Genomic DNA, 25,950 nt, shown 5'->3' with positions numbered 1-25,950 from the left:
GGTGATGGAAAATGGGGAGTAGAAGATGTATATAATCATAAAATGCGTGATGGTGTATGCTGCATACCTTTCATGGCCCATTCACGAAAGTCTTACTCTGGTGGCTCTCCATGCTTCTACGCTAATCTACCTCTACCATCTCCATGACTATGGACAGCATCTGTCTGCGCACTACAACTCCCTCTTCCTCGCCTCCAGCCCGCCGCCCTGCCTCGTCAACGCATTCCTCCCACTCCCCGCCACCTCGAACCCACCCAACACCGCCGTCCCCTGCCTCCACCCCCCCGCACTCCCCGCCACCATGCCCGCGTCACTGAACGCCCAATGGCTCTGCATCACAAACCCCCTCTCCCCAATCCTCACCCAGCTCGCCCCGCCATCCTGACTGTAGAACCCACTGATCGTGACACCCTGCACGCCCAACCGCAGCCACACCGGCAACTGCACGCCCGCCACCGTCTCCCACGTGCGCAATTCGCGGTAGTAGCCGCTATCATACGCGAAACTGAGATCGCCGGCCGCAGTGACGATGACGGCGGCGTAGCCCGTGAAGTTGTTGGTGCTGTTGCTGTCGAGCTGCAGCTGGTTGCGCAGGACGAGGCCGGCGTACGAGGCCGGGGTGATGGCGTCGATGTGCAGGACTTGCGCGGAGATGTTGGCGGCGGAGCCGATGGCCGAGGGGAGGTAGAGGGTGGACATGTCGTCGAAGGGTGGGTGCAGGCCGCGGCCGCCGGAGCGGATCGCGTACGTGGTGTTGTCGCTGGGGCAGGGGGTGCCGTAGGTGGCGTTAGTGGGAGATTTGGAGCTGCTGTTGAGAGGGTGGGTGGCTGAGAGGGGGAGGCCGGGAGCAGTGCCCGTGATGTTGAGGGTGGATGGGGAGGGGTTGCTGGTGCTGTAGGTTGCTGTTATGGTGATGCGGGAGATGGAGCAGTCGGTAGGTGGAGCAAGGGTCCAGGTCGCAAGGCCGAAGGAGTTGGCGGATATGGTGGTGGGAATGTCTCGAGGCTCGAGGTTTCCGCCAGTGGCTTGCAGGTTGAGGGCACTCAGCTCGACGTCGTCAAAATTGGAGATGTTGAGGATGAGAAGAGTGCCAGAGTCTGTGCTGTTGAAAGTAAGGTCGAGATGAGCGTTGGGCACGTCTGGGTTGTGGACGGTCCGAAAAGCACGAGAGCCTGGCGACACTCCCGCTCTGTATGCTGTACGCTTGGCATCGACCGAGGTGTCGTCCAGCGATGTCACAATGTAGTTCTTGAGGAAGGTATTGTTGAAGATCCCGGTATGATTGGGCTGGCTATAGTGGTCGGCACCGAATATACCGAAGTTGTCAATCAATGTATTGTTCGCCGTGTGCGCACGAGGTCCTTGATTCGGGGCGTAGTAGTTGCCTCTGACCATCCAGACATTACCCTCAGCGGTGTAGGAGTTGGAGCCTTCGTCGGTATACAAGCCGAACCAATCGCCATCTGTGGCGAAATTATTACTGATGACGGTATTTGGGCTCTTGGCTAGCGTATATACAGCACCTAGGTCCGTGTGGGAACGGCCATAGTCATGAATCAGGTTGGCTGAGATCAGATGGTTCTGAGACGTGGTTGGAGTTTGATATAGAGGTTGATAGTCGTACAGGCCCCGTTCTAGGTACTCCTCTGTACCGTTGACATCGTTGGCTCCCCATCCATAACCGTGAGCGATGCCTGTATAAGGAACGCTGCAGATCTCATTATGCATGACCGTTGAGTCCTGTGCGTAGGTGATCAGGATTGGGACTGTCGAGCTGAACAGAGAAGACACGTTGTAGAACACATTGTCTGTGAGGTGAATACCAGAGTTGATGCTGCGAGTACTGTTAGGATGATGGGCCTCAGCCCGCACCCCACCCGCTGTGATGGAGTTACCCATGACTTGGTTGAAATAAGCCCCTTGAATCGTCACATTTTGAGCGCCGAGACCGGGGCCGTGATCGTAAGCTGTCGCATCATTGCCGATCCCCACGCCGCCAGAGCCCAGCTGTGAGTAGCTACCACCTTGGAAAACAATGTTGGAAGCCATAGCGATCCTGACGGCGCTGGGCATTTGGCACCACCATGGTCTAGCGGCCTCGAATTGGGGGTACGTCTGGTTCTGACAGATGTATGCTCCAGTTTGCTGATCGACGTACCCATAACCTTGACCCGGCAGTAACCATGTAGTGTGGGCAAAGTTAAAGCCTTCGAAAATGATGTCGTGGATGGGCTCGTCAAGAGTGCCTTGTACATAGACGAGGCCTTCCAAAATGCCCAGGTAAGCTTCGGCCGAGCTCATGTCTTCGCCCTCTAATGGCATGTAGAACACAACGCCCTGGTCGGAATCCAGAAAGAATTCCCCACCTTCGTCCAGCAACGCCAGTGCATTCTGGATATAGAATCCAAAATCGGCATTTGGGTTGTTAAGGGTATCGTATCCCATGACAGTACTTCTCCAGGCATGTTGCTTCATGATCAACTTCTTGTCTCCCACAGACTCGATCGGTGCGTAGCGATCTGTGAAGGAGTTGATGCCTCGGATCTCGGCGTTCTCAAGACCAGGAGTGTTCATGACCCAGTCATAGTCTGACGAGTTCCATGAAAGAGTCTCATTGTCGAAGTCGAAATCTTTGCGTTGAAGCGTACTCCTGGCATAATTCGCCGCCTGGCCGTTGATATACAGATTGCGTGACTCGGTGCCTGGTGGTATCCGTGCACTGTAGATGCCGGAAGTCTCGTTGAGCTGCCAATTTGACACTTTCAAACCACCCGAGATGACTACATTGGTACCTTCGGCTCGCCAAGTGACCGGAGATGTGTTGGTGCCGGAGTCTGCACTGGTGAGGTTGAGAGGCTCGTCGAGCGTATAGAAACCGTCAGCCACGTGGACGATGTTGTCTTCATCGGCTGCCCGCGATGTTGCGTTCCTTAGCGCTGTCTGGGCTTGAGCCAGGCTTTGAAATGGACTCCCAACTGAGCCGTCGCTAGAGTCTGAACCGCCCGGGGCAACATAGAGGTCCAGTGCTCTAGCAAATGGCAGTGCCAGGACCAAGGAGGCGCCGTGTATTACCAAGTGACCCAGCATTGTGAAGTTGTTGTAGCTAAAGGTCCAGCTTTCGCCATCCCTACCGCAAGGCGAAGAGAAGACGTTTCAACCACCGCTCTTATAAAGAGCATCTGTTCTGACAGAGTCGCTGCCATCAGCTTGTTCCATCTCGCTAGCAGCATTGCAGCAAGACCCCGAGATGGCGGTCGGGAGCTGACCTCGGGCTTGGGCATGTTCTGACCAATGGTGAGCGCTCATTTACTGCCTGATCAGACCAGGTTCAGTCAAAGATTTCAGGCAGAATTGTATGCACTAGGCTAGAACCTACAGAATGCCTAGCTCAAGGCGGTTCTGTCGTCATGGTGTCAACAAGCTGCTGAGGCCCAGTATGGAGGCGAAGTGACCTTGCTGTATGCAGGAACTTTTCGGTGGTTGTTGCGGGGTTGCCTTGCGGGGCAGCACCCCCAACATCCATCGCCCAGGCACCGTAAATCTCCCTTCGCTGCATTTTGCCGGCTAGCGAGGGTCTTCAGCAAGGACTACCCCAAAGTGTTCCCCCGGGCTGGGCTCCTTTTCCCGGTGGGAGCCTCTGGGCGTTTGACGAGGTTGTTGCTCCAATAATCCCGACGGGATTTTTCCAATGGATGCTGGGCCGTCATGAAAAGCTTGGATGCGCAGTGTGATTGCTACAGCCGATACCGGACTCAGTCGGTGATGCTAGAACACGTCGATCAGCTGTAGATATCTTGGGAGGCATCTGGAGAGAAAACAGGAAGAAAGGATTCGCTCGATGACTAGGCTTCGGTGGTGACATTACGCTACACTGAGCTATCTCCCATGCTCAGTATTGAACTTGTCAATAATCTCCTTCGTAGTCCTGATGATATCCATGCACCCGGGCGAATCCGAATGACAGCAGATTGATATCGGATACTCTTTGACCGGCAGCTCGACTCTTGATCCGTCCACTGCAATCACTGACTGCGTGTTGAGCTGATCGCTGACATGCTTTCTCACGTCCTCGAGATTCCAAGGCTTCTTCTTCTTGTCAATCACCAGCGATCCATCTTTGTTGTACTTTACATCCCCATAGAACTCGGCCCAGAACGGAATGCCCAAATCATTGGCGGCTTTCTCCATGTTCGTCCCTGCGAGGCCGAAGACGGGGACGCCTTTTGGGATGCCCAGCATGACGGCTTTCGCGATCTCGTAGTCGCGGCACATCATGCCATAGAGCTTTCCGTGCGGCTTCACGTGGTGTAGAGGCACGCCTTCAGCGTCGAGGAAGCCTTTCAAGGCGCCAACTTGATAGGTGGTGATGGCGGTGAATTCTTCCAGTTCAAGTTGAATCTCGCGCCGGCCGAAGCCCTGAATGTCTGGGAGACCGGGGTGGGCACCCGCTTTGATGTTGTGCTTCTTACAGGCGCGGACCGTCTCTAGCATTATCAGGGGGTCGCCCGCGTGGAATCTATTGTAAAGGAATGTTAGCCTCTTCAGATAGATATCGGAGCCTTGCAGCTTGTGGCCTTTGAGGTTTGACACCCGCCCACGGTGACAAAGATGCTGCCATAGCCTTATCGCAATCTATAGCCGCTAGAAGAAACACTTACTACGCCAACTATTAGCATTTCTGACAGGTACAATGTACGGAGCAATCCGGCAACGGGAAACTCACCCCACATGCAATGTTGGCGTGATCAATAAGTGGAATAATCTCATCGTCAGGTCCGCACTTGAAATTACCGTATGCTTCGCCTAGATCGACGTTGAGAAGGGCCTTGTGCTTGATTGGAGGTGGCGACATGTTTGCTGCACGCTGTCTCGGAAAAGGGTGGAAAGTCTTGGCGTTTGATATGCCGACGTCGCGGAGGCTGCAGCAGCTTTGCTATACTCGTCTTCCTTCAGTATTCGATTCACTAGACTCTCTTACAACTTCGAAGATGGCCGCTTATAAGTCAGGCATCCGTCCCTCCTGGCGATATCTCAATTCGGAGCTCTCCAACAGCTTACGTCACTGGTAGAATGCGCTCGAGCGGACAAGTGCCGCAAGATCAGGACATCCCCTCACTTCACGGTTCCAGTTCGCTGGGCTTTGTGTAGGTTCATCCAATAACATGTCAGCATGTATGACGCCCGTTATCTTTGACTTCGCCATGCCTCGCGACGCGTCTCAAGTACCTCTTCCCCTCACCCGCTCGTGCTCTGCTCTACTCACGTGGCTTCCTGAGCTCGCAGCACCACGATGGAGAAGCTCAAGACCCTCCTCGTTGCTAACCGCGGCGAGATCGCGACGCGTATCATCCGAACGTCCAAGGAGCTTGGGATCCGTACCATCTCCATCTACACGGCTGCTGATGCAGCTTCTACACACGTGGGCAACGCCGATGAGGCGGTGTTGCTGAGTGGGCTGGACTCGAAGGCGTACCTAGATGGCGAACAGATCGTGGAAATAGCAAAGGCCAGGAAAGTTGATGCCATCATTCCTGGTTATGGCTTCCTCTCAGAGAATACCGAGTTTGCCAAGCAGGTCATGGACGCGGGAATGGTGTTTGCGGGTCCCAGTCCTAAGGCTATCGACGCCTTCGGCATCAAGCATACCGCCAGAGAGCTAGCTCAGAAGGCTGACGTGCCCATTGTGCCTGGGACCAAAGGCCTAGTCTCCTCGGAACAGGAGGCAGTCGATGAAGCCAACAAGCTGGGCTACCCGGTCATGCTGAAAGCTACAGCTGGTGGTGGTGGTATGGGCTTGCTAACTTGTCCCGACGAGAAGACTGTTCGAGAGTCATTCAAGACTGTCCAATCCCGGGGCGCGACCCTCTTCAAGAACTCTGGTCTATTTATCGAGAAGTATTATCCGTCATCTCACCACATTGAGGTACAAGTCTTTGGCAACGGCCAGGGGAAGGCGATTCACTTCGGCGAGCGTGAATGCTCGATTCAGAGAAGACATCAGAAAGTCATTGAAGAGTGCCCCAGCCCTTTTGTCACTCAACATCCAGAGCTTCGCGAGAAGCTCGGTGCTGCAGCGGTGCGCCTTGCCGAGTCAATCCAGTATGGCTCGGCAGGGACCATCGAGTATCTTGTGGACGACGAGTCCGGCAAATTCTTCTTCCTCGAGATGAATACGCGACTGCAGGTTGAGCATGGCATCACAGAGCTTTGCTACGGCGTGGATCTTGTTGAGCTAATGCTCCGTCAAGCGGATGCCGAGCTGCAAGGCAAGGGGGGTCTTGACGCTGACTATCTGGCGAAGTTACAGCCATCTGGCCCCAAGGGCGCGGCTGTGGAAGCTCGCATTTATGCTGAAAATCCCGCCAAAGACTACGCGCCATCGCCGGGAATTTTACAGGAGGTGGAGTGGAAACAAGTGCCTGGCTCGCGGATTGATACATGGATCCACAGAGGTACCAAAGTAACAGCAAATTACGACCCTCTCCTAGCAAAGGCCATGGTGCACGCCGGCTCTCGAGATGCAGCTGTGGAAAGCATGCTGGAGTTGCTCGGAGGCTCCAAGATCCTTGGACCACCAACAAATCTGGACTTTCTGGCAGCAGTCCTGGATGATCCGACTGTGAAATCCGGGAAGACCTTGACAAAATTCCTCTCCACCTTCAACTATGCGCCTGCTGCTATCGATGTCATCCAGGGGGGCGCTTATACGCTTGTTGAAGACTGGCCCGGACGTCCAACCGTTGGCAGAGGTTTCTCGCACGCTGGTCCTATGGATCCACTGGCCTTCCGAATTGCCAACTCGCTAGTCGGAAACGATCAGGGCATCGCTGGGCTCGAGATAACCTTGAGTGGCCCAGAGCTCAAGTTCCTTGGTCCGGCGATCGTTGCTCATTGCGGTGCACCAATGGAAATCACTCTCGACGGCAAGTCCGTTCCTATGTGGACGCGACTGAAGGTGGAGGCTGGCCAGCGTCTGAAGATTGGCAAGTGCACCGGTGGCGGATGCAGATCTTACCTCGCCATCCACGGCGGCCTCCCTACCATTGCTGAATGGTTTGGTAGCAAGTCAACGGCGCCAATGACCGCCGTCGGCGGCTACCAGGGCCGAGCTCTCGCAGCTGGAGACCTTTTGGGCATTGCTAAAGACCTACCGGACATCAGGGGTGAGCTCAAGATCCCTGACAAGCTTGTTCCCAAGTACCCTGATGAATGGCACATCTTCTCAATGCCGGGACCATATGATGAAGGGTTCATCACGGAAGAAGCAATCGAACAACTTTACCAACAGGAATGGACTGTTTCACACAACGCCGCACGCGGCGGCATCCGTCTGTTGGGGGGCAAAGCCAAATGGGCCCGGTCTGATGGAGGTGAGGGCGGTGCCCATCCCAGCAACGTCATCGAGTATGGCTATCCTGTTGGAGCGTTGAACTGGACTGGTGACGATCCAGTGCTCTTCCCCGTCGACGCGCCCGATCTGGGCGGTTTTGTCTGCAGTACTACGATCGTCAAAGCCGAGTTCTGGCGCTTTGGTCAGGTGAAAGCTGGCAACAAGTTGAAATTCGTGCGAGTGTCCTATCAGGATGCGATCGCGAAGCGCAAGGAAGTCGAAGAATATTTGAGCTCTGTTGATGATTGTTGCGAGAACAAAGGAAGCTTCGATGATGTGTTCCCCTTGAAGTATGAGGGCCTGCCGCCTTCAGCACAATCAGAGACGAAAGAGAAGGCCATCATTCATCAGATACCAGAAAAGGGAAACAATCCTTTAGCCTCCTACCGACAGGGTGGCGATGACTTTATCCTTGTTGACTACGGCCATGGCGCCTTCAACCTGAACTATCGATGTCGCGCTGTTGCTCTGTACAGAAAGCTGAAAGAGCACAAGGGCGACATCTCATTCGACGCCGGCACTATCTACACTGGTATGGCCTGTGGCAATTCCTTGATGGTCTACTACAACTCTCTCAAGGTTGGACGAGACAACATGATGAAGCTCCTGCTGAGGCTTGAGGAGGAACTGGGCGATTTGAGCGAAGCCAAGTATCCCAGCCGGATTTACAAGCTTCCGATTGCCTTCAACCATACAAAGCAGAAGGAGAGTCTGAAGCGTTACATGGAAACACAGCGGCCGTACGCCAGTTATCTTCCAGATCCGGCGGAATTTGTGGCCGAGAACAATGCCTTCACAGAGCGACAGCTCCGCGACATTTTCACAAAGTCCAACTTCATGACAGTGGCTGTTGGCTTCTTTGTTGCCCTTCCTTTGATGCTGCCGATCGATCCACGACAGCGGATGCAGTCGCCAAAGATGAATCCGTCTCGTATCCACACACCAGAGGGTCAGGTCGGCTGGGGAGGCGCATGTATGGCTTTGTACAATGTGGAGAGCCCAGGTGGATACATGAACATCGGCATCTCAATTCCATGTGCTGACATCCTTGGCTATAAGAACAGTTATTCGGCTGATCGTCCATGGCTGATTGAGGACTTTGATCAGGTCCAGTTCTACGAAGTATCAGAGGAGGAGTATAACAAGATGCTGGCGACCTTCCATTCGGGTCGCTATGTGTACGAGGTGGAGGACGGCGAGTTCGACATGAAGGAGCACAACAAGCTGTTGGAGGCGACCAAAGATGAAGTCAAGAAAATCCGCGAAGAACAGAGCAAGGCTCAGGCGGAGATGACGAAGAAAGAGAACGAGCTGCTCGAGAAATTGAGCAAAGAGAAAGAGGCTGGCCAGGTGAGCATGGATACCATTGATGAGTTGCTCAACGATCCAGACATCATTCCTGTAGAGGCGCCCCTGAACGCGAACGTCTGGAAAGTGGAGGTCAAAGAAGGCGACACCATCAAAGAGGAGCAGATCGTCTCCATACTCGAGGCAATGAAGCTTGAAATACCGGTCAAGGCAGAGGCGAGTATGGCAGGTGCAACGGTAGAGAAGATGATTGTGAAGCCGACAGATGTGGTGGACGCGGGTAAGCCGCTGATGTTGTTGAGGAAGGCGAAGTAGATGGCGAGGACGACCCTTCCACTCGATTTTCTGCGCCGGTCTTGATTACCCAAAGGTTGACAGGGTGGTTTTCAGCGTTATTCACAAATTCATAACTGTTCCTCTTCAATCCATCATGAAACGTCAAAAGTCACGCACTTTCATCAGCCGCACCATCTCGCGTGTCAAGTCTCGCATTTCTTCATTCGGGTCCACGACCGAAAGCCCCAATCCACTCATTGCTCCACCTTCGCCATCTACCACCTTGATCTCTGCGACTCCTACGCCTCGAGCATGTCGGACCTTACCGCCGCGACGCACGGTACATGGAACGTCGATAGGCCAAAACGTTGATCGGACAAGCCGTGAGGTCAACCGAGCTCCACCTGTTGATGGACCGTCTGACCGGGATGAGGCTTCGCGATGGCCAGCGGTGGCTGCACTGGAGCTGAAGACATCAACCTGGACAGTGTTTGGCACGCATGCGAAGTATCCGGCCACCGCCTATGTCAATTTCGATATCACCTGCGAGTACCATGAGCACGTTGTCGGCAACTCCGGAGGTTCAGAGTTGCACCGTGATTCAGCGAACGCGAAAGAAGGAGGATTTCTCATGGACCTGACAATCATTCCCACACTCACTGGACCAGGTGTCCTTCTCAAGCAATATGGGCATGTCACCAAGAAGTCACTCTCTCCGGGCGAGCGTTGGATGCTCGTTCTTCACATTGGAATCAAGGATACATCACTGGCATCAAAGCTTTCCACCTCATTCAGATCCCTAGGCGGACGACTCGGCAAGGTTAGCAACGTGGATGTGATCAATCGATGGCTTGAGGTACTACAAAAGGACACGGCCCAGCCCGAGTTGGTTCGGCCTAAGCTTCTCGTCTCGGCACGGGTAGGGTTCCGCCACAGCATGCTTCCTCAGACCACCTTACTCATCGAGGAGCGGATGACGGAGGTTGCCATGACGGAGCAGGAGATGGAACGTGCAAGACTTGGGGGAGTGAAGCTAGAAGACGTGGACGAGGAAGAGGATGAGGAGCGATTGAGAGAGATGCGAGTGCTGGGAGCTCCATGGCTCTGACTTGCCACAGCGTTGATCCCGGCACCGTTGTTGGGATTGTGCTTTCCGCACAGGGCATTTTGTCGCATACCGCCGGCTCAGCTACAGTTAGTGTTTACATAGTCAGATCAGCCCATGGTATTGCATATTTGATAGGTCGGAACTTGATGTGATTCCTTCCGCCAGCCCCCATTCAACATCCACCAGCCTGGCAGGGGGTTGCCTCCATCGTGTCCTTATCCCCATTATAACTGCCTGTCACATTGCACAATAGACCAACGCTCCGTCCATTTTACGTGTATCTTGAGTGTCTTGACTGTCGTTCACTGTCATCAATGTCCACCGGCGGAGTCGTTGGGCCAAGTCCCAGAGCGAGGGTGCGCAGGTAGTCAAGTGACCAGAAGGGATGTATTTGAGATGTCAATCCCTGCAAGCCTTCGAAGCCGTTTCCATCATTCCGGATGACAGGGTATGACAGGGAGTGTCAATAACAGGGCCCCCCGAGCCCGATCCGAGTCCCATTGGTCAAGAGGAATATACGACTCAGGGCGTTCTAGTACATCTCGATGTGGGAGGCACCGCCGTCATGCTATCAGACAATATCTGCCAATCATTGCAGTATTAGGGACATTTACGTCGTTTGTCAACAGCGACCGAGCGACACCAGCCATCTGAGCATCTGAACTAGTTTTGGCGCATGAAACGGCGCGAGCGCTAAGTGCACACGCAAGGGCGCGGTTGCTTTCGCGCCTGCGGGCAGTCTTCTTGGCACCCTGTTGCGGTCGCGCGAAGCTTTCGGTGCTTCCGTACTCTAGATAGCCGAGAGGGCTGCAGCAAGATCTGTCTCGAGCAACACTAAGCGAGTCGATCGATCCGAGATTCCTGCAACTTGCCCTGGTCACGGACCAGGTACCTACTTACACCCTGGTCTAATGCTCGAGTTTTCGCTTGTACATGACACGAGCATCAGTCGAAGCGAACCAGCGAGCGATCGAGTACGTGAAATCGCCCTCAGTCCAGAGTACAGTGCCGCCGCCGCCGCCGCCTCGACGGGAGATCCCACACACACCCTGCTCCCTACCCGTTTTGGGCTCCGAGAATGATGGCTTTTGACAAATAAAACCTTGACAGCCCACCCCTGCCTCCTGGAAAGGCTCGAACTAAGCCATGCACGCAATGGTTTCGGCCTCTACCGAACCAGACTTTTCTCCCTCCAGTCTGCTGTGGGCCAGGACAGAAGAGTACTCCGTACTCACGTACCTTTCAGCGCCTTTCTCCCCACCACTGTACATTTTGATGCAGACGGAATTGGATAAACCTCCCGTTTGCGGGACCGCCAGGCCCCATAACTTGAGTTCGTGTCAATAATGCATCCGAGAAACCTTGCAGGCGGCAGGCACGGCTCCCCGCCAAACAAGCGAAACACCGTCCACTTGAGTGCAGCCCATCGACCTCTCTACGTCGTCGTACGAACAGGTCTGTGCTCGGCCTCTCCACACGCCACCCAACCAGCTCCCCCAAACGGTCGAGCCTCCTGCACGACACTCGATCAGGTGTGGAGCCTGGTCCAACGCCTCTCCCGATTCACTCAACGGATATCCCAGCCTGCAGCAAGCTATTCGACTTTCTAACACCTTTGACCATGCAGGAGGCCACGGCCAGATCGATTTGGCTGGTATGAATCTCAATTGATGGCTGCGGCAATCTCCATGTCGTCCCTTTTCGTGACATAGAGCAGCTGAGCCTCGCCGTAGGGCTCCAGCTCATTGCATCCACCGGTCCGTTTCGGTAGAGCCACTTCCTTGTATGCGCTGGCGGGTGGGTTCGCAGAAAGTGCACGTCCCGCCGAACGTTCGGTGCCTCGAGTGAGGTTGGTCAAGCACAAGGTCCGTCGTGCCGGCCAGATAAAGGGTCCAGCCCTAGGGTTGGATCGGTCTGTATAACAATCCGTCCCCTGCATTCCCTTCCGCACATCATTCCCTTGTCCTTGGTCGTACAGACATCTCAGATTTTTCCTCCGACGTTGCTCCAAAATGTGTTCATCGCCCCAATATCAGAAACTCCCCGGCTTCCAGGAGTTGTGCAAGGCCACAGGTCAAGATGTACTCCTGGAGTCAAGTCCTGTCCAAACCTCACTGGAGCTCTTGGTTGAGCGTCCACACGAGCCCCAAACAACCGTCCCTGAGTCGCGGGGATGGTTCAACGCCTCGCAGCCAGAGGTCCGCCGTGCCATCCACACCTTGCAGCGCCTTGGACTCAGCCGAGACGACCTATACGACACTGCCTTTGACATCAGCCCTGACAGACCACTCTATGAAGGCACCAAGTTGGAGGTGGAGCCTGTGAAGCCATCGCGGTCAGGCCTCTCACACCAGACCGCCTCGGCGGTCAAACACTCTTTTGTCGAAAAGAAACGCCGCTTTCGCCATATGGAATGGCAAACGACTCTGCATCGTATGTGCCCGGAGAAGGCACACGAGCTTGTCACCTCAGACCCCAGCTATCTGGGCATTGATGAGGACAGCACCGACGACGGTGGCCATACTGCCGCTAGCAAGAAGGGTAACAAGACGTCTTCAAAGAAGCCGGGCAAGGACGAGTCCTTTTGCGCTACGACATACTCGCTTGCCATTTGCGGCATCGTCCTCCAGTCCGAGCACGAGGGCCGCAAGGCCGCCGAGTCTCGAGTCGCCTACCTGGAGAGACAACTTCGCAAGAGGAAGTTTGAGGACGACGATAGTGCATCGACCTCATCTCGCTCGTTCGCCCGTGGGAGCTTCCCGCCTACTAGCCGACTTCCCTTGTCGCCGTCGCCCACACCTACTTGCTCATCATCGAGTTGGTGCCATTGACTTCGGCCAGCGGTTTTACACCTTACCTCCTGCAATGGCATAGACAGCAAGCCCTGAAGCGTTCAATCAAGCAGCTCATCGTTGAGGGCGGCATTCTCGCTGTTCTCCGTCTTGAGGCGGCGAACTGTACAACATTCAAAAGTTTCGCTTACCTCTGGCCCAGTGCGGCCCAAAAGCATCTTTCGGCTATCAGTTCTTTTCGACGACAGTGCCAACAACACTGCTCGTGGGCATCAGGCCCTGTACTAATACCAGTTTCTTCCCTTTGGAGAGGCGTACAGTGATCCAATGCCGTTTCCGGCTACATTTTCGGGTTTTCTATTGTTGGGTTCTCAGGCGCACACGGGACTATGAGCAGGCAAGAATGATGAACATTGCCATCTAGACGACGTCAACGACTACAGGACTACAGGACGCACTCTGGCTGATGATGTGTGCATGTGTACAACACGATTTGAATGGGACAGACGACCAGGGAATGAAACGAGGAGATGAAGAACGCCAGCACACCAGCACATAATTGGCGGTAGATAGGTTGATAGCCAACATTTTCGGGTTTCTCTCACCATCCCTTGTGGTGGTGAGAGCTTTTCATGACTACAAGAACATCAAGAATCAAAGCTGCTGACGCGGCCCGTGGTACCTGCTCGAGGCTTACAACCTGCTGCACCCATGCTGTCGTGAGCGACGTTGAGCTGCGACTGACCGGGGGCCCGGCGGCGGCGGCGCCAAGTTTCGCCAGTGCCGACTTGGCGGTCGAGACACGCTCGCTCGCTCCTGCCGAGTAGCTCAGCACTGACTCGTTTTATTTGTCTTAGCCCCTTGCTTCGAAGCTCAAGCCACTCTCTGCTGTCAATCTCGGTTCTGGCTAGTGCTCTCGGAAATTGACCTCGTCGTCGTTTCACCGTTGGCGAGCAATTAGACGACTCCTTTTAATGCCCCCAACGCCGTCCCATTCGACGCAGACCTCGACCAACGCAGCCACAGTGAGGCTCTTTGCTGATGGTCAGCCACGACCAACGTCCTTGATGAGGCACATCCAGGTAAGGCGTTAAGCTCCTTCAGGCCATGGCCTCGCTTTCGTGGCCTTGAGCGCCCGGGCTATCGAAAGTCTGTCCGGCCACCCAAGGACTTTGCGGCACACTGCTCGTGAAGACCCGTTCTCGCCTTCTCTCCAGGCCTCACATGCACGAGCGTGGAAACATGTTCTCGACGCCACCGCAGTAACGTACAGTGGGACCACACACAGTGCTACTGCCAATGTCTTGAAAGACACGTTGAGAGTGTCGTCTCCGCGATGCACTTGGCTTTCTTTGTATGCCTCCTGGGACTCATGTCAGGTCGACGACCGCCCTTTGGGCAAGGCCGACCGCAGACGAGTATTCCCATGGACGACTCACTGGCGGTTGCGACGGCTCCTCCGTCTGTGACCGACGCGATACCTGCGGCGGACAACGCTGCCGCTGCTGCGGCTACCGCTGGCTCCACGACAACGGCCGCTTCTTCCAGCTCATCGGCGACCGCCGCCTCGTTCATTTACCCTACGACAGACCTCACGATAAACAATATTGACGATATAATAATACAATACGAGTCGCCGTGGCAAGACCTGTCTTTGACAGTGTCGTGCAAGGGGGACGGCGTGGGGGGAGCAAAGTCATACGACATTTCTCTGTGTAAGAGCTCTTGAAGAGTTGCCCTGCTATACATCACGGTTGCTGACATCTACTCCAGCGCAGCAAGACGGCACGTACCGCCTGACACCAATCGACGGCGAAATCACCGTCTCGGACTACCCGGTCGACTGCTCCCTCATCCTTCAAGACAGCGATAGCGTTGCGAATTTCTTGGTCGGACCGGATTTCACCGTTCAGAGCACTGGTGGTGTTGCCTCGGTGTATGCTGCATCTGCTACGAGACCTGCAGCAGGAGACTCGAGGGCCACATCTTCCGGATCAGGAGCGGCGGCAACAGAAACACCGGATGGAGCTCCGGAGGATTCCGGCTCAAGCGAATCGAGCGCGTCAGGCCGCGGAGGATCAGAAGCTACATCGACCAGCGTCTCAGGCGCGTCAACGTCCAGCTCCTCGGACGCGGGCGCGGGTGCATCCGCAGGTGGCCTCTCCGGCGGTGCGAAAGCCGGCATCGCCATTGGCGTGATACTAGCTGTAGCGCTCGTCGCGTTGGCACTCTTCTACGCCTTCCGCACGCAACGGCGCATGGCGGTCATGGAAAACGAGCTGCAGGAGACCAAGAAACAGCACGAGACCGACCGGGCTTACGTCGACGGCATCCTCAAGGCTGCCGGGAAACCTGACACGCGCAACGGCGGACGCGTTGTCATGGCCGAAGCCCCGACTAGAGGCTCCGGAGACTGGAAGAACTTCTTTGGCGCCTCTAGAGCTGGGACGCCCTTGACAGCGCCGCCTTCAAGGTTGGGAAGGACGGTACAGACGCCGTCACCGGCCCCACGATCGAGTATTGGTGGTGATGCCGGGAGCACGGTTGGGTTGGTGGGCAGGTGATGCTCTGAGTCCTCACCCCTCCCAAAAGGAGTGCATGCATTTGGATAGGGCGTTGGATCAGGTGTCAATATCTGGATGCGTTCGAGCGAACATCGCAATTTTTCTTTGGAGAGCGTTCTGGAATGATTCAAACGAGTAATCAGGCTCATGACAATTTGCAGAGATAGGGTCAATAGCCAAGCGAGGACTGCGTGTTCAAGCTTGGGAGAAACGTGTATGTATATATTTCACGGCTCACAGACTAATCACATCCTACTGCAACTATATCGCCCCGGATTTCTCACATCGTTCACCGCCATCCGCCTCGATACCTCCACTGACAAGAGAAACTCAAACACCTTGAATGTACCGCAAGAGTTCACAGCACTCGATAAGCAACGGCAGCCCTGATCTGGAGCGACTCGCTGCTCTCTTTCGAGCATGATCTTCTCCGGCCAGTTGGGCAAACTACCACCTTCTCTTTTATTGGCCTTACACGGTGGGTATGTAAGGCGACTGTGTCTGGCTCGTCATGTTGGTGGCTAGCACGCCAGTCAGTGCCCTCCATACCTGCCAGCTGGGGGTGGTTGCTTGTCATCTGATCATCGGTCTGCGGCTTTTCAGAGAAGCGCGATGCTTGTCCTTGCGAGCCACTTGTGCATCCTTCACCGACGCTTGTTTCTATATGCGACGCTGGCTCAGGCGAAGATTGGGATGGTTCAAGCGGCCTGCCATTGCGCACAATGCTTTGCTTTCTGAACCGGCAATGAGCACATAATGAATGGGTTAGCTTCGTCGCATGCTGACACAGACTAGCTCCGCCGCACTATGTCGTTGGGCGTTCCATGGCGTCGACGTTGGCTCCCAGGCAAGGCTTAGACGCACAGGATCAATGTCCGCCGCGCTCACCGTCCCGCGCTGGGTGTCCATCTCGACCACGACCCAACATTCACGCCCCCTCCTTCGCACCAAACACGTCCCCCCAGATCTCCCGACAAGGCGCATCAAACTCCGTCGCATTAATGGCCTGCACCCCCGCCACCTCCTCCCCAAACAGCACCTCCAAGGTCTCTCCCCGACCCTCATACGGCTTCCACCCCATCCCCACCTCCAACCCCTTCGCCGGATCCTTTACGAAAGCCACTACGGCCTCGCGCAACCACGCCGCCGCCTTACGTGCCTCGGGCCCAACATCCCCCCACGCCACCGTCGTCTCCCCCTTCCCCTTTTTTTCCTCCGCTCCCACCCCGAACGCCAACAATATGTCCGCGCCATGAAACGGCCGCATCCAATCATACGGCCTCACCCCGCCGAAGCTGCCATTATACACGCCGCGCCACACCGGCACGCCCGCCTTCACGCGGAACCCCGCGTGCAGCCACGCGGGGCAGTGCATAGCCTGCCGCGTCACAATGTCCGCCTCGGTCGCATTGATTCCCGGCACGACGCCAGTGTCGAAGTCGACGAGGTTGTCGCCGTCGTGCGACACGTGCTGGATCCAGGTGGGGAGACGGGCGAAGGCGCCGGCGAGGCCGCGCGAGAGGTAGGCGCCGGCGCGGGCGTCGAAGTTGGTGAGGTTGTCCGGGCTGGGGCTGCCGGCGCTCCAGCCTGAGGTGTAGGCGGAGTAGGGGAGGAAGTTGGAGGGGTGCAGCGCGTGTTTGATGGCTGGGGCGGAGAGGTCGGGGCGGCGCATGCAGTCGAGGACGGCGTTGGCGTTGGCGTTGGCGTTGGCGGTGTTGTTGGCGGTGTTGTTGTTTCCAACGCCATGGTCCAGGCTGGTGGTCACCTGAGCGACTCCCCCGTCGGTGGAGCTGTTGTTGTCGCACCCAAGGCGCTGCACGGTCTGCGCCCACCCTTTGCCTGTGTCCAGCAAGCCGCCTTCCGGCTGGCCGGACCACATGATCAGGCCTGCGACGAGGGGATCAGTCGCGTGCGCGAAGGCATAGTGCGCGATCGATTGGGACCCCGCGGACTGGCCCATCAGCGTCATGCGGACTGGGTCGCCGCCGAATTGGGCGATGTTGTCGTGCAGCCACTCGATGGCGGCGCGTTGGTCGCGTAAGCCGAGGTTGCGCGGCGGATCTGACGTTGTGGCGTTGTTGTTGTTGCCGTTGCTCGCGGTGGGGAAGGGGAAGCCGAAGATGTTGAGGCGGTAGTTGAGGGAGACGACGATGAGAGAGTCGGTTGGCGAGGGAGTGGAGAGGAGGAAGGGCACGCCGTCCGTGGGAGTGCTGCTGCCTTGGGCGAAGCCGCCCCCGTATAGCCAGATTAGAACGGGTAGGAGGGAGGAGCTGGAGGCGTCGTGTGTGGTGGGCAGCCAGATGTTGAGGGTCAGGCAGTCTTCGGACTCGGCGGTGGGCGTGAGCTTGTCGTTTAGGAGCGTGTCGAATGTGAGCTGCATGCAAGCTTTAGGACTGGGTACTGGGGGCCGTGGGGTGGTGGTGTCGTTTGGCACGAAAGGTTGGGGTGGTGCAAAACGGAGGCAGTCGAGAGGTGGAGCGGCATAGGGAATGCCCAGGTAGGCGGTTACGTTTGTGTAGGGGGAGAGGGAGAAGCCAGTTATGAGTCCGGACGATGTATTGATGATAGGGAGAGCTGGTGGAGGTGAAGGGGGCGAGAGAGGGAGGGATGCTTCGAGGAGGGGGAAGCCTTGGGCGAGGAGTAGGCTGTTAAGCAAAAGTGTTAGACGAGCAGCCATCTTTGGGACTCGCCTGATCGTTCTCGAGTCCTTGAAACCGTTCTGGTCCACTAGCAAGAGGAGTTGGATACAAGAGCAGAGGGGCTGGCAAGTAGATTTATATCTTTCCATCCCCGATGTTGCTAAGCATCTTACCACTCTCCGGGTTGCCCACACCATACATTGCGTCACTGGAGTTCACGTACTCGCTTTTATGGTCAACTTGTAGACCACTGAAAGCAGTAGGAGCCGAGCAAACATCAAAAAGCTTGCGAGGACGTAACGCGACGAGAGTAGCCCAAGTGTGGACTGTATTTTTCAGTATATGTATTTCATCGTTTTCCTGAAGCAGTAAGGTCGGTCAGCTGCGCACCAATGAATGGCGGTATACAGAAACGCCAACGCAAGAAACAAGTGGCCAAGGCCATATGAGATGCACTGCCTGTATTGCAAGCTCTGATCTCAGTGGGACAAACAAGTCCCCAAGGAAACGGAGGCGCACAAAAAAAAACTGGCTCAGGTAACATCGACTTTGCGCATCTGCTCAAATTTCAATACACTGCCTGATCCTCTTGGCACCTGCCTCTAACACCCCTCGCTCGCTTCGTCACTCCCCCGTCGGAATCGTGCCACCTCCAACACCACAACTCCACCCCTTCCAAGCCAGCATCTCCGTCCTCGCCCTCTCCTCCTTCCCCCAAACCGCCTCCCACGCGTCCCTCCCCACCAGCAACCTCAACGGCAACCCTCCCTTCCCCTCCCCCTCCCCCTCCGATCTCATCACAACCTCCACCACCGCCCTCGCCACCACTCCCGCCTCCAGACACCTGGCCTGCAACCCCTCCTCATCCATCAACCCCTTGAGCATCCTCCTCACCGCCAACCCCTCATCCCCATACGCCCCATGCTCCAGCACCGCCCGCCTCGCCGCCTTCCCCGCAAACTCGCTTTTGACTCCTCCCGGCTCCAACACCAGCACGCGCACCCCCCACGCGGGATCCAACTCGGTCGCAATCGCTTCCGAGAAGCCCTCGAGCGCGAACTTGCTGGCGTGGTAGGCTGCGTGGGCGGGGAAGGCGACGCGCCCGCCGAGGCTGGTGACGTTGACGATCGTGCCGCCTTGCACAAGCGCCTCCTCTTGCGGACCGTGGCTGGCTGCATCGACAGCGGCCCGCGGGTTCTCGTCGCGCATAATCCGCACAGCCTCGCGTGTCAGGCGCATGGGGCCCCAGAAATTCGTCTCCATAATGTCGCGCATGGCGGATTCGGGGACGGCTTCGGCGATGCCGAAGACGTTGGTGCCGGCGTTGTTGATGAGGATGTCGATGCGGTGGAAGTGGGTGAGCGTCGTGGTTAGTGCGGCGGCGATGGAGGAGGGCGAGGTGACGTCGAGGGCGAGGGTGAGGACTGTGGTGGGGCGGCGGGGGAGGTAGTTGAGGGTGGAGGGGTCGCGGGCCGTGGCGACGAGACGCGCGGAGGGGTGCGTGCTGGCGATGTGCTGCGCGAGGGTGCGGCCGAGGCCCGTGGAGCAGCCTGTTACTGGAGCGGGAGAGTGTTAGGGCTGCTTTGGGGGGGAGGAGGATTTAGGGGAAGGAGGACGTACTGAACCAGACGGGGTTTGGAGACAGCATGTTGAATACGTGTACGAGGGACGTGTCTTGAATATCAGCTTCGTCAGTGAAGCCGATAACCGAAGACTTTATATTCTAGACAACGGCTTTTATATCTTGGTCTCAAGGACCGTACGCGTGGACTTCGGCGCCCGTCTGAATGTTAAATCCGACCTTCGAATGCGGACCACAATCATGGACGGACCTTGCTTGGACGGAATGCCTTCCAGTTTTCATGCCTTCTGTTCTGCTGTAAACCACATCCCCGATGCCATGAGCCAATCAACATCCTCGCTTCCTGGCCTGGTTACCGCTATCGGATTAGCGTAGGCGGTGAGGCAGCGCGGTCGAAGCCGGCCGAAAACATACATACCCAAGCATACCTATCTCCGTACAAGGTCCTTCTATCTCTCTGATTATTATCACCACAAGAAGACATGTTGGAGCCTACATACATAGCTGCTTCTCGGGCAGTCAAGAGTCTCCACCGCATCCCGGTCAAGCAAAACACGCCATATCCGCCCGCTCTTCGGCGCGTTCGCGAAAGCCACCCTTGTCAATATCGTAATTCGACGCCTCCGTGAAGCACCAGGCTCCGGTATGACTCCCACGCCGCGGGCTCCGCGCAGAGGCTGACGGGTACTGCGTCGTCTCTGGCTTTGTCGAGACATTTCTGCGTGAGTACTCTTCCGACGCCGTGACGCTGGCGGGAGGGATCGGTGCAGATGTAGGTGATTTCTATAGGTTTCGTTCTAGCCTGAGGATGTCAGGGAAGAGGGGCGAGAGAAGAGGGCCAGGGTGCCGTACCATAGCCATCGAGATGGTCGAAATGCAGATCTGCCTCTTCGCTGATTCTAAACCCGGCTGCCAGAACTTCGGGCACTGTACCCGGTGGTGCACCGACGTTTCGCTGCCCGGCTTCGCTCTGGCCTTTCAATGTCCCATAATTCGCAGGGCCGACCGCTAATTGCTTCGCTGCGGCATCCGCACGCTTCCGACTAAGCGCTATATAGCCCAATATATTGCCCGTACTCTCGTCAACGGCTTTCCAGCACTCGAAGTCCGGATCCGCGTGGCTAGAGGCCACAGCTTGCGTAGGAACTGGCTTCTACGCAGCGTCGTTGGGCAAATGCTCGAAAAGCAGGCGATTGACGGGGAGGGCAAGCTTGCAGGTGTGCACTAGGGTCGCGAATGTTGGAGGTCGGCATTCTGGACATGGCGAACGGTGCATAGTGAAGAAGGCATAGCGAATGAGAAGTTAAGCGTGTGAGTTGTTCGTGATGATCCTGCTGCAATTGGTCTGAAGGATGCGCTGGCCGTTGGTGCTAGGCGTGGTCGTGGATATTTGGTATCCTCGAGCCGTTCCCTTGATACACGCATATATACCGAGGCACGAATCAGGCGTCAACGCTGCACGCTTGAGAGCCGAACTGGTGAGCATGCGGAGGTGTTTAGGATGACCCACGTAAGGCTCCCTGTGCTTTGGAGTCTAATTTGAGTTTCGAGTAGGCAGTCTTACATTTCCGGTTCACCACGAAACCAATCAAGAGTCAACATTCGAGTGGCACGGTCCTTCGGTGCCCCATTCCTCGGTGTCGTCGAGACTGTCGTTTCCGCCTAGTCTTGGAAGACTGTGCTCGACGGTGCCTTTCGTCAAGAGCTGTGCTGCGTGGCAGGCATGGTCAATGTCTGCTGTCTGCTGGCTGAACTCTGAAGCGGAAGTCTCATCTACCGATCTGCAGAATACATCACGCTAGCATTCTTGAGGTTGGAACGCAAGGTCTCTCAAGATCTTCGGAAATGCCCTTCTGTACTGGCGTCCAGGCAGGAGAGGTCATGGATTACTTCGGTAAAGGCCCGATCAGCGTCCAGACCCTGGCAACTCGACTGGCGCCGTCTCTCCAGGTAGTTCATTCGCACCCGCATAGCCTTCCGCAGGGAGCTCACTGGCTTGGCTAGTCTGCGCGCTTGGGCTATGTTGCGTTTTGGGAGGATGTAGTGCGTACGCTGAGTCATGGCCGGTGTAGCCGGGCAGGCTATTGTGCTTTTCCTCAGAGACTGGCGTCTGGCCTCGTTGAGCGCGAGATCGACGGCGACGGTAGAAGATAAAGCCACCAATGGCAGCGAGGAGGGCAACACCGCCGACCGCGCCCCCAACACCACCGCCAATGGCAGCTGCATTACTGCTGCTCTTTGGTGTAGCATCTGCTGTGCTTGTGCTAGAGGATGTGCTGGTGGCGGCTGCTGCTCCACCGGAAGATGAGCTCACATCTGAGGTTGGCGTGTTCGTTGTGGAGGAGGAGTCGGTGGTGGAAGATGAAGACGAAGGTGTGGCACTAGGGTTGGGATAGGTGCCGGTCTGACCAATGACTGTAAGAGTATATGGTTCTCCAGAGAAAGAAACCACCTGATCCTGCCCGTTTTCTGCACAGGTACAGTCATTGTTGCAGCAATAACGGTCTTGGCCTGTCGTATTGCAGCTGAACATGACATTTCCGCTAGCTTCGCCTACGCTCCGTCAGTATGGTCTGCATGGGAGCATGCCCATCTTACCGTCTAAGCAGAATTTTGGACAAGCACCTGACTGCCAATTCGGATCGGTGCAAGTGCCTCGCGCATATTGCAGGACGCCATCTACCTCACCAGTCATACACTATGATGTATCAGCCACGTGCTCAAGTAAGCTGGCATTTCTACAAACGCCAGATGCGTCATACCAGTCCGTTCGAGAGACAGGCTTGGCCACCAAAGCAGCAAGCAGAATCGGTGGCGCCGGAGTCGCAGGCAACGTCAAGGAACGATTGGGTTCCATCCGGAAACCCTACGACATGTTAGCACTCACGCCTGTGGTGGTTTGAGTATGGATGATGATGACAGGGCCAAATCACGTGCAGTGGGAGCACTGCCACCTCGACCCATCAGCGCAAGAACTCACAGCATGAGGCTGATGCCGAAGCAATAAGAGAGCCGAATGAATAGGCGGTATATTTGACCATCTTCGGGAACAGGAAGGTGCTGTATAGAGGAAGAGGGCAGGAAGTGGGAAGGAAGGAAAGAAGAGATGAGGCGAACGCACCCGCTCGCTCCTAAGGCTGTGTAACGGTGCGATAATCAGGCGCGCTCTTGACTGGAGGTGTGGTGTCGCTGCAGGCGGTGGAGGCCGATGGGTATCCATTTTGGGGAACCCTTCACGACTCTCTGGTATCTGAGTCCGCCTTGTCATTGATGGACAGACTCCACATCAAAACGGAACCACGGAAAGGTTGGCGCGGATAGTTTGATCTTGACTCGAAGCAGGTACGGTCATTGAGACACGGGCCGGAAAACGTTCTGGACTGACAGGGCCTAAGATCCAAACTGATACTTGATAGAACTGGCTTGCCACTGCTTCTGAACGCGGTCTGGCACTATACGTCCGACGGTACATTGCAGCAGGCTCGGCGATGCGTGGCGGGGAACAAGTGCAGAACGCCCACATAGCGATATCGGCTGTTCTCTAGCGACTGAAATTGGCAAAATATTAAGATTCAGAAACAGGCAGATCGCGACAGGGGTCGATCGCCCCAAGCGTCGGGTGCCTGACGGGAAGACTTGCCCAGCGATTGGCTATTGGCGACAACTGCATCGAGTTTATGACCCATTGAAATGTGAAAGCATCAGCCTGACGCATGTGACCACACAGCCACAAGGCCGCTGTTGGACAAGGAGATTCTCTGGGTCCGATCTGGCGGATGGCGGTGGCAGTAAAGTGCAGTCAAGTGCTCAGGCTGCGTTGAAATCGTCATTGATTGGAGTACCGCATCTCCTGGACTCGATGAAGACAAGTTTTGATACATTGAGCTCAAGATAGCATCCGGCGACCTCAGAACGCTGCACGGGTCTCTAGGTTGCTGTAGAGTATGTGCAGATGTGATCATTGGGGAAATATGAAAACCTGCGTACTTCCAACAAAGCCTTGGCGCGAAGTGGAGGAAACATAAGCCTTATTGTTCACCCACAATACGCTCGACAAACGACAAGCTTTCGCTAATTTGCTTGAGGTCAATCTGGACGATCAGAGTCAGTATACTGTAACAGGCTGTAAGACGTAGTGGCCAGAGGAGATGCCGTCGTGGCAGTGCCTGCAACACCAACTACTTTCGCTCGTTGATGTTGCTTCCCAACGTGGCCGCAGAATGTGCTAAGTCATGTCATCACCAATACCTCCCATCCTATCTGGCCTCGAGGTCTGCTTGCCCTCGTTCCAGTCTCGGATTCTCTCATCTGCCTTCCCATCATCAAACCATGCCCTCAAGGCTTCCTTCTCGCTATCTTGTAGCACTACCTCACTCCCAATTTCCCTCAAAACAACATGCCCCACAAGGCTGCCTTGCCGTTTGACGCCGCTCCCGACTTCTTCGCCTTCGTGATCGACCATACCGTGCTCCTTGAGCAGGCGGGAACCGGCAGCGGGCGTCGGGTTCGCCAGGTACGCCTGAAGGAAGGCGAGTTCAGCTCCGTCAAAAACCGGACAGGGGTCATCATGGCGGGTGATGACGTTGTGGGCCAGCGTGTGCGTAGCGAGCATATCGGCTGTGGAAGGGCCGGTCCAAGGTGCGCCGGGGACTGGTGCCATGGTTGATATGCGGATCTCGCACTGTGATGTTGTAGTTGTGTCAGAAGCGAAGTTAAGGGAAGGTGCTTCGATGGACCGGACGACAAAAGCTGGAGCGCAGCAAGGGCACAAGGAAAGGAATCTTCGTATGAGTGTTACGAAAGACAACACCGATGGTAGAAGGTGACGTTGTATCTGTTGGCTAGGCAGCCGAGGTCAGCCTTCGCCATTATTGGCCAGTATACTTGCAGTCCCTGGCAGAGTCCATGTTGCCCCCCGGATGGACGGTACACCGCGCTGCACCCGCTGCACTCCAGCACGTCTTCTGAGCACGTTGGGGACTTCTTTCGGTCGGCACATGATCCCAGAATTGTTCGCATAGCAAATATTCGCGGCTCGTGCCATAGTTGCGGCAGAGTTAGCATTTCTGCACACGTGTAAGCGCGGGGTAGAGGACCGAGTGCAGCCCGTAATAAGTCCACGATTCCGTCACAGGACCTGGCTCCAGGTTGGGCCTACGTGGGGCGAGCGTGGGCAACGATGTTTGCTTTTTCTTCGGGACAGTCAAATATATCGCATGTCGTGAAATGCGACTTTCATGTGCAAGTTTGCTGGTGGCTGTCACCTGGTGGTACCATCGCCCGCTGTTTCACCATTTGATGAGACGCGACGCGATACACGTACTCTCGTATCGACGCTTGGTGATTGCGCTCTGAGACTGTGTCAGATGTCAGCCGCGAATCTGCTCTATACGAGACGACCGTTGAGACCGGAAATATTGGCATCCCCATGCAGTGGTGCTGGCCGACCCAGCGCGTTTGCCAGGGAATCCCAGTTGGTGCGTGGATGGTCCTACAAGTGCAGATCCGAGGACATCCATATTTCCCATTGGCAGCGTTCGGTAAGCTGAAAACTATAGGAATTTTCGCTTGAGCAGCCCAATCGCAACGACGACTGTGCCCTGAGCTTTTGAGTGGATTTATTTATCATGGAGCTGAGAAAGAGGCCTGGCGACCGGATAGGCGGTCGTTTCTCGTTGTTTTTCCCTCAGCTGGGGCGTTCTCTGACAGCTGTCAGGGCCGCCCCCAATTCTCCTTCTTCCGGCGTCTGGCAGCCCATACACAGACCAGCTCGCAGAGCCCGTCAATCCCTGATTATTGCTGCTTTTCTTTTCTTTGTTTCTGCAGATTTTCTGCAAAAGTGGAATGCACTTCTGTGATCGTCATTACTGGCCACCCTCGGCTGTTTGATTAGGGATGCACTGGGCGTTGACTAGCGAGATTCATGCACCGGAATGAGTGCCCAAGGCCCGGCAGTCTGGGTTCGGCGGGGGCTTCTTCCCCATCCGCGTACCGCGCACTGATAGCGACTGTTCCTTGTTGCGCAGTTGCTACTGGCTGGCTCCTTCAACGGTTACTCCTCCGCGTGGCTTAGGCTTCGAGGCCGGTCTGGCTTGGAAGGTTGGATCGACTGGCTTCGCACTTGGTCGGAGCCTAGGGGAATCGCATAGGCCCTCCCACTGGCCAACCGACTCGACGCCCCATCCTCGTCCGAACAAGCGACGACCAGCCTATCACGTACTCTTCCCTTCCACACCATCACCACCATCACCTGCACACTACTGTGCTCTATACACTCTCTTTTCGCATCCC

At 55.9% G+C, this 25,950-nt stretch overlaps 9 protein-coding genes across 9 annotated transcripts; 4 read left to right on the top strand and 5 right to left on the bottom strand.

Annotated features, from left to right (window-relative positions):
• Positions 1-171: 171 nt before the first annotated feature.
• Positions 172-3,087, bottom strand: HMPREF1541_07787 (uncharacterized protein; the record flags this gene model as incomplete). Its single annotated transcript, XM_008722110.1, has 1 exon — positions 172-3,087. One exon carries the CDS (start codon positions 3,085-3,087, stop codon positions 172-174), a length of 2,916 nt encoding a protein of 971 aa, XP_008720332.1.
• Positions 3,088-3,876: 789 nt separating this feature from the next.
• On the bottom strand, positions 3,877-4,852 carry HMPREF1541_07786 (lactam utilization protein lamB; the record flags this gene model as incomplete). Its single annotated transcript, XM_008722109.1, has 2 exons — positions 3,877-4,516; positions 4,713-4,852. 2 exons carry the CDS (start codon positions 4,850-4,852, stop codon positions 3,877-3,879), a joined length of 780 nt encoding a protein of 259 aa, XP_008720331.1.
• A 438-nt stretch (positions 4,853-5,290) lies between these two features.
• On the top strand, positions 5,291-9,013 carry HMPREF1541_07785 (urea carboxylase; the record flags this gene model as incomplete). Its single annotated transcript, XM_008722108.1, has 1 exon — positions 5,291-9,013. The coding sequence occupies one exon, from the start codon at positions 5,291-5,293 to the stop codon at positions 9,011-9,013; it is 3,723 nt and encodes a 1,240-aa protein (XP_008720330.1).
• Positions 9,014-9,128: 115 nt separating this feature from the next.
• Positions 9,129-10,082, top strand: HMPREF1541_07784 (uncharacterized protein; the record flags this gene model as incomplete). The annotated part of the gene is made up of 1 exon (XM_008722107.1): positions 9,129-10,082. The coding sequence occupies one exon, from the start codon at positions 9,129-9,131 to the stop codon at positions 10,080-10,082; it is 954 nt and encodes a 317-aa protein (XP_008720329.1).
• A 2,012-nt stretch (positions 10,083-12,094) lies between these two features.
• On the top strand, positions 12,095-12,913 carry HMPREF1541_07783 (uncharacterized protein; the record flags this gene model as incomplete). The annotated part of the gene is made up of 1 exon (XM_008722106.1): positions 12,095-12,913. One exon carries the CDS (start codon positions 12,095-12,097, stop codon positions 12,911-12,913), a length of 819 nt encoding a protein of 272 aa, XP_008720328.1.
• A 1,333-nt stretch (positions 12,914-14,246) lies between these two features.
• On the top strand, positions 14,247-15,438 carry HMPREF1541_07782 (uncharacterized protein; the record flags this gene model as incomplete). Its single annotated transcript, XM_008722105.1, has 2 exons — positions 14,247-14,589; positions 14,648-15,438. 2 exons carry the CDS (start codon positions 14,247-14,249, stop codon positions 15,436-15,438), a joined length of 1,134 nt encoding a protein of 377 aa, XP_008720327.1.
• A 928-nt stretch (positions 15,439-16,366) lies between these two features.
• Positions 16,367-18,115, bottom strand: HMPREF1541_07781 (uncharacterized protein; the record flags this gene model as incomplete). The annotated part of the gene is made up of 1 exon (XM_008722104.1): positions 16,367-18,115. The coding sequence occupies one exon, from the start codon at positions 18,113-18,115 to the stop codon at positions 16,367-16,369; it is 1,749 nt and encodes a 582-aa protein (XP_008720326.1).
• A 586-nt stretch (positions 18,116-18,701) lies between these two features.
• Positions 18,702-19,725, bottom strand: HMPREF1541_07780 (uncharacterized protein; the record flags this gene model as incomplete). Its single annotated transcript, XM_008722103.1, has 2 exons — positions 18,702-19,627; positions 19,698-19,725. The coding sequence occupies 2 exons, from the start codon at positions 19,723-19,725 to the stop codon at positions 18,702-18,704; spliced, it is 954 nt and encodes a 317-aa protein (XP_008720325.1).
• Positions 19,726-23,884: 4,159 nt separating this feature from the next.
• On the bottom strand, positions 23,885-24,319 carry HMPREF1541_07779 (uncharacterized protein; the record flags this gene model as incomplete). Its single annotated transcript, XM_008722102.1, has 1 exon — positions 23,885-24,319. The coding sequence occupies one exon, from the start codon at positions 24,317-24,319 to the stop codon at positions 23,885-23,887; it is 435 nt and encodes a 144-aa protein (XP_008720324.1).
• Between the last annotated feature and the right edge of the window lie 1,631 nt (positions 24,320-25,950).

This window comes from Cyphellophora europaea (genome assembly GCF_000365145.1).
Source record: "Cyphellophora europaea CBS 101466 unplaced genomic scaffold supercont1.7, whole genome shotgun sequence".
Lineage (NCBI taxonomy): Eukaryota > Fungi > Ascomycota > Eurotiomycetes > Chaetothyriales > Cyphellophoraceae > Cyphellophora > Cyphellophora europaea.
Note: the sequence above shows the minus strand (reverse complement) of the source record. Positions and strands in the feature narration are given on the sequence as shown.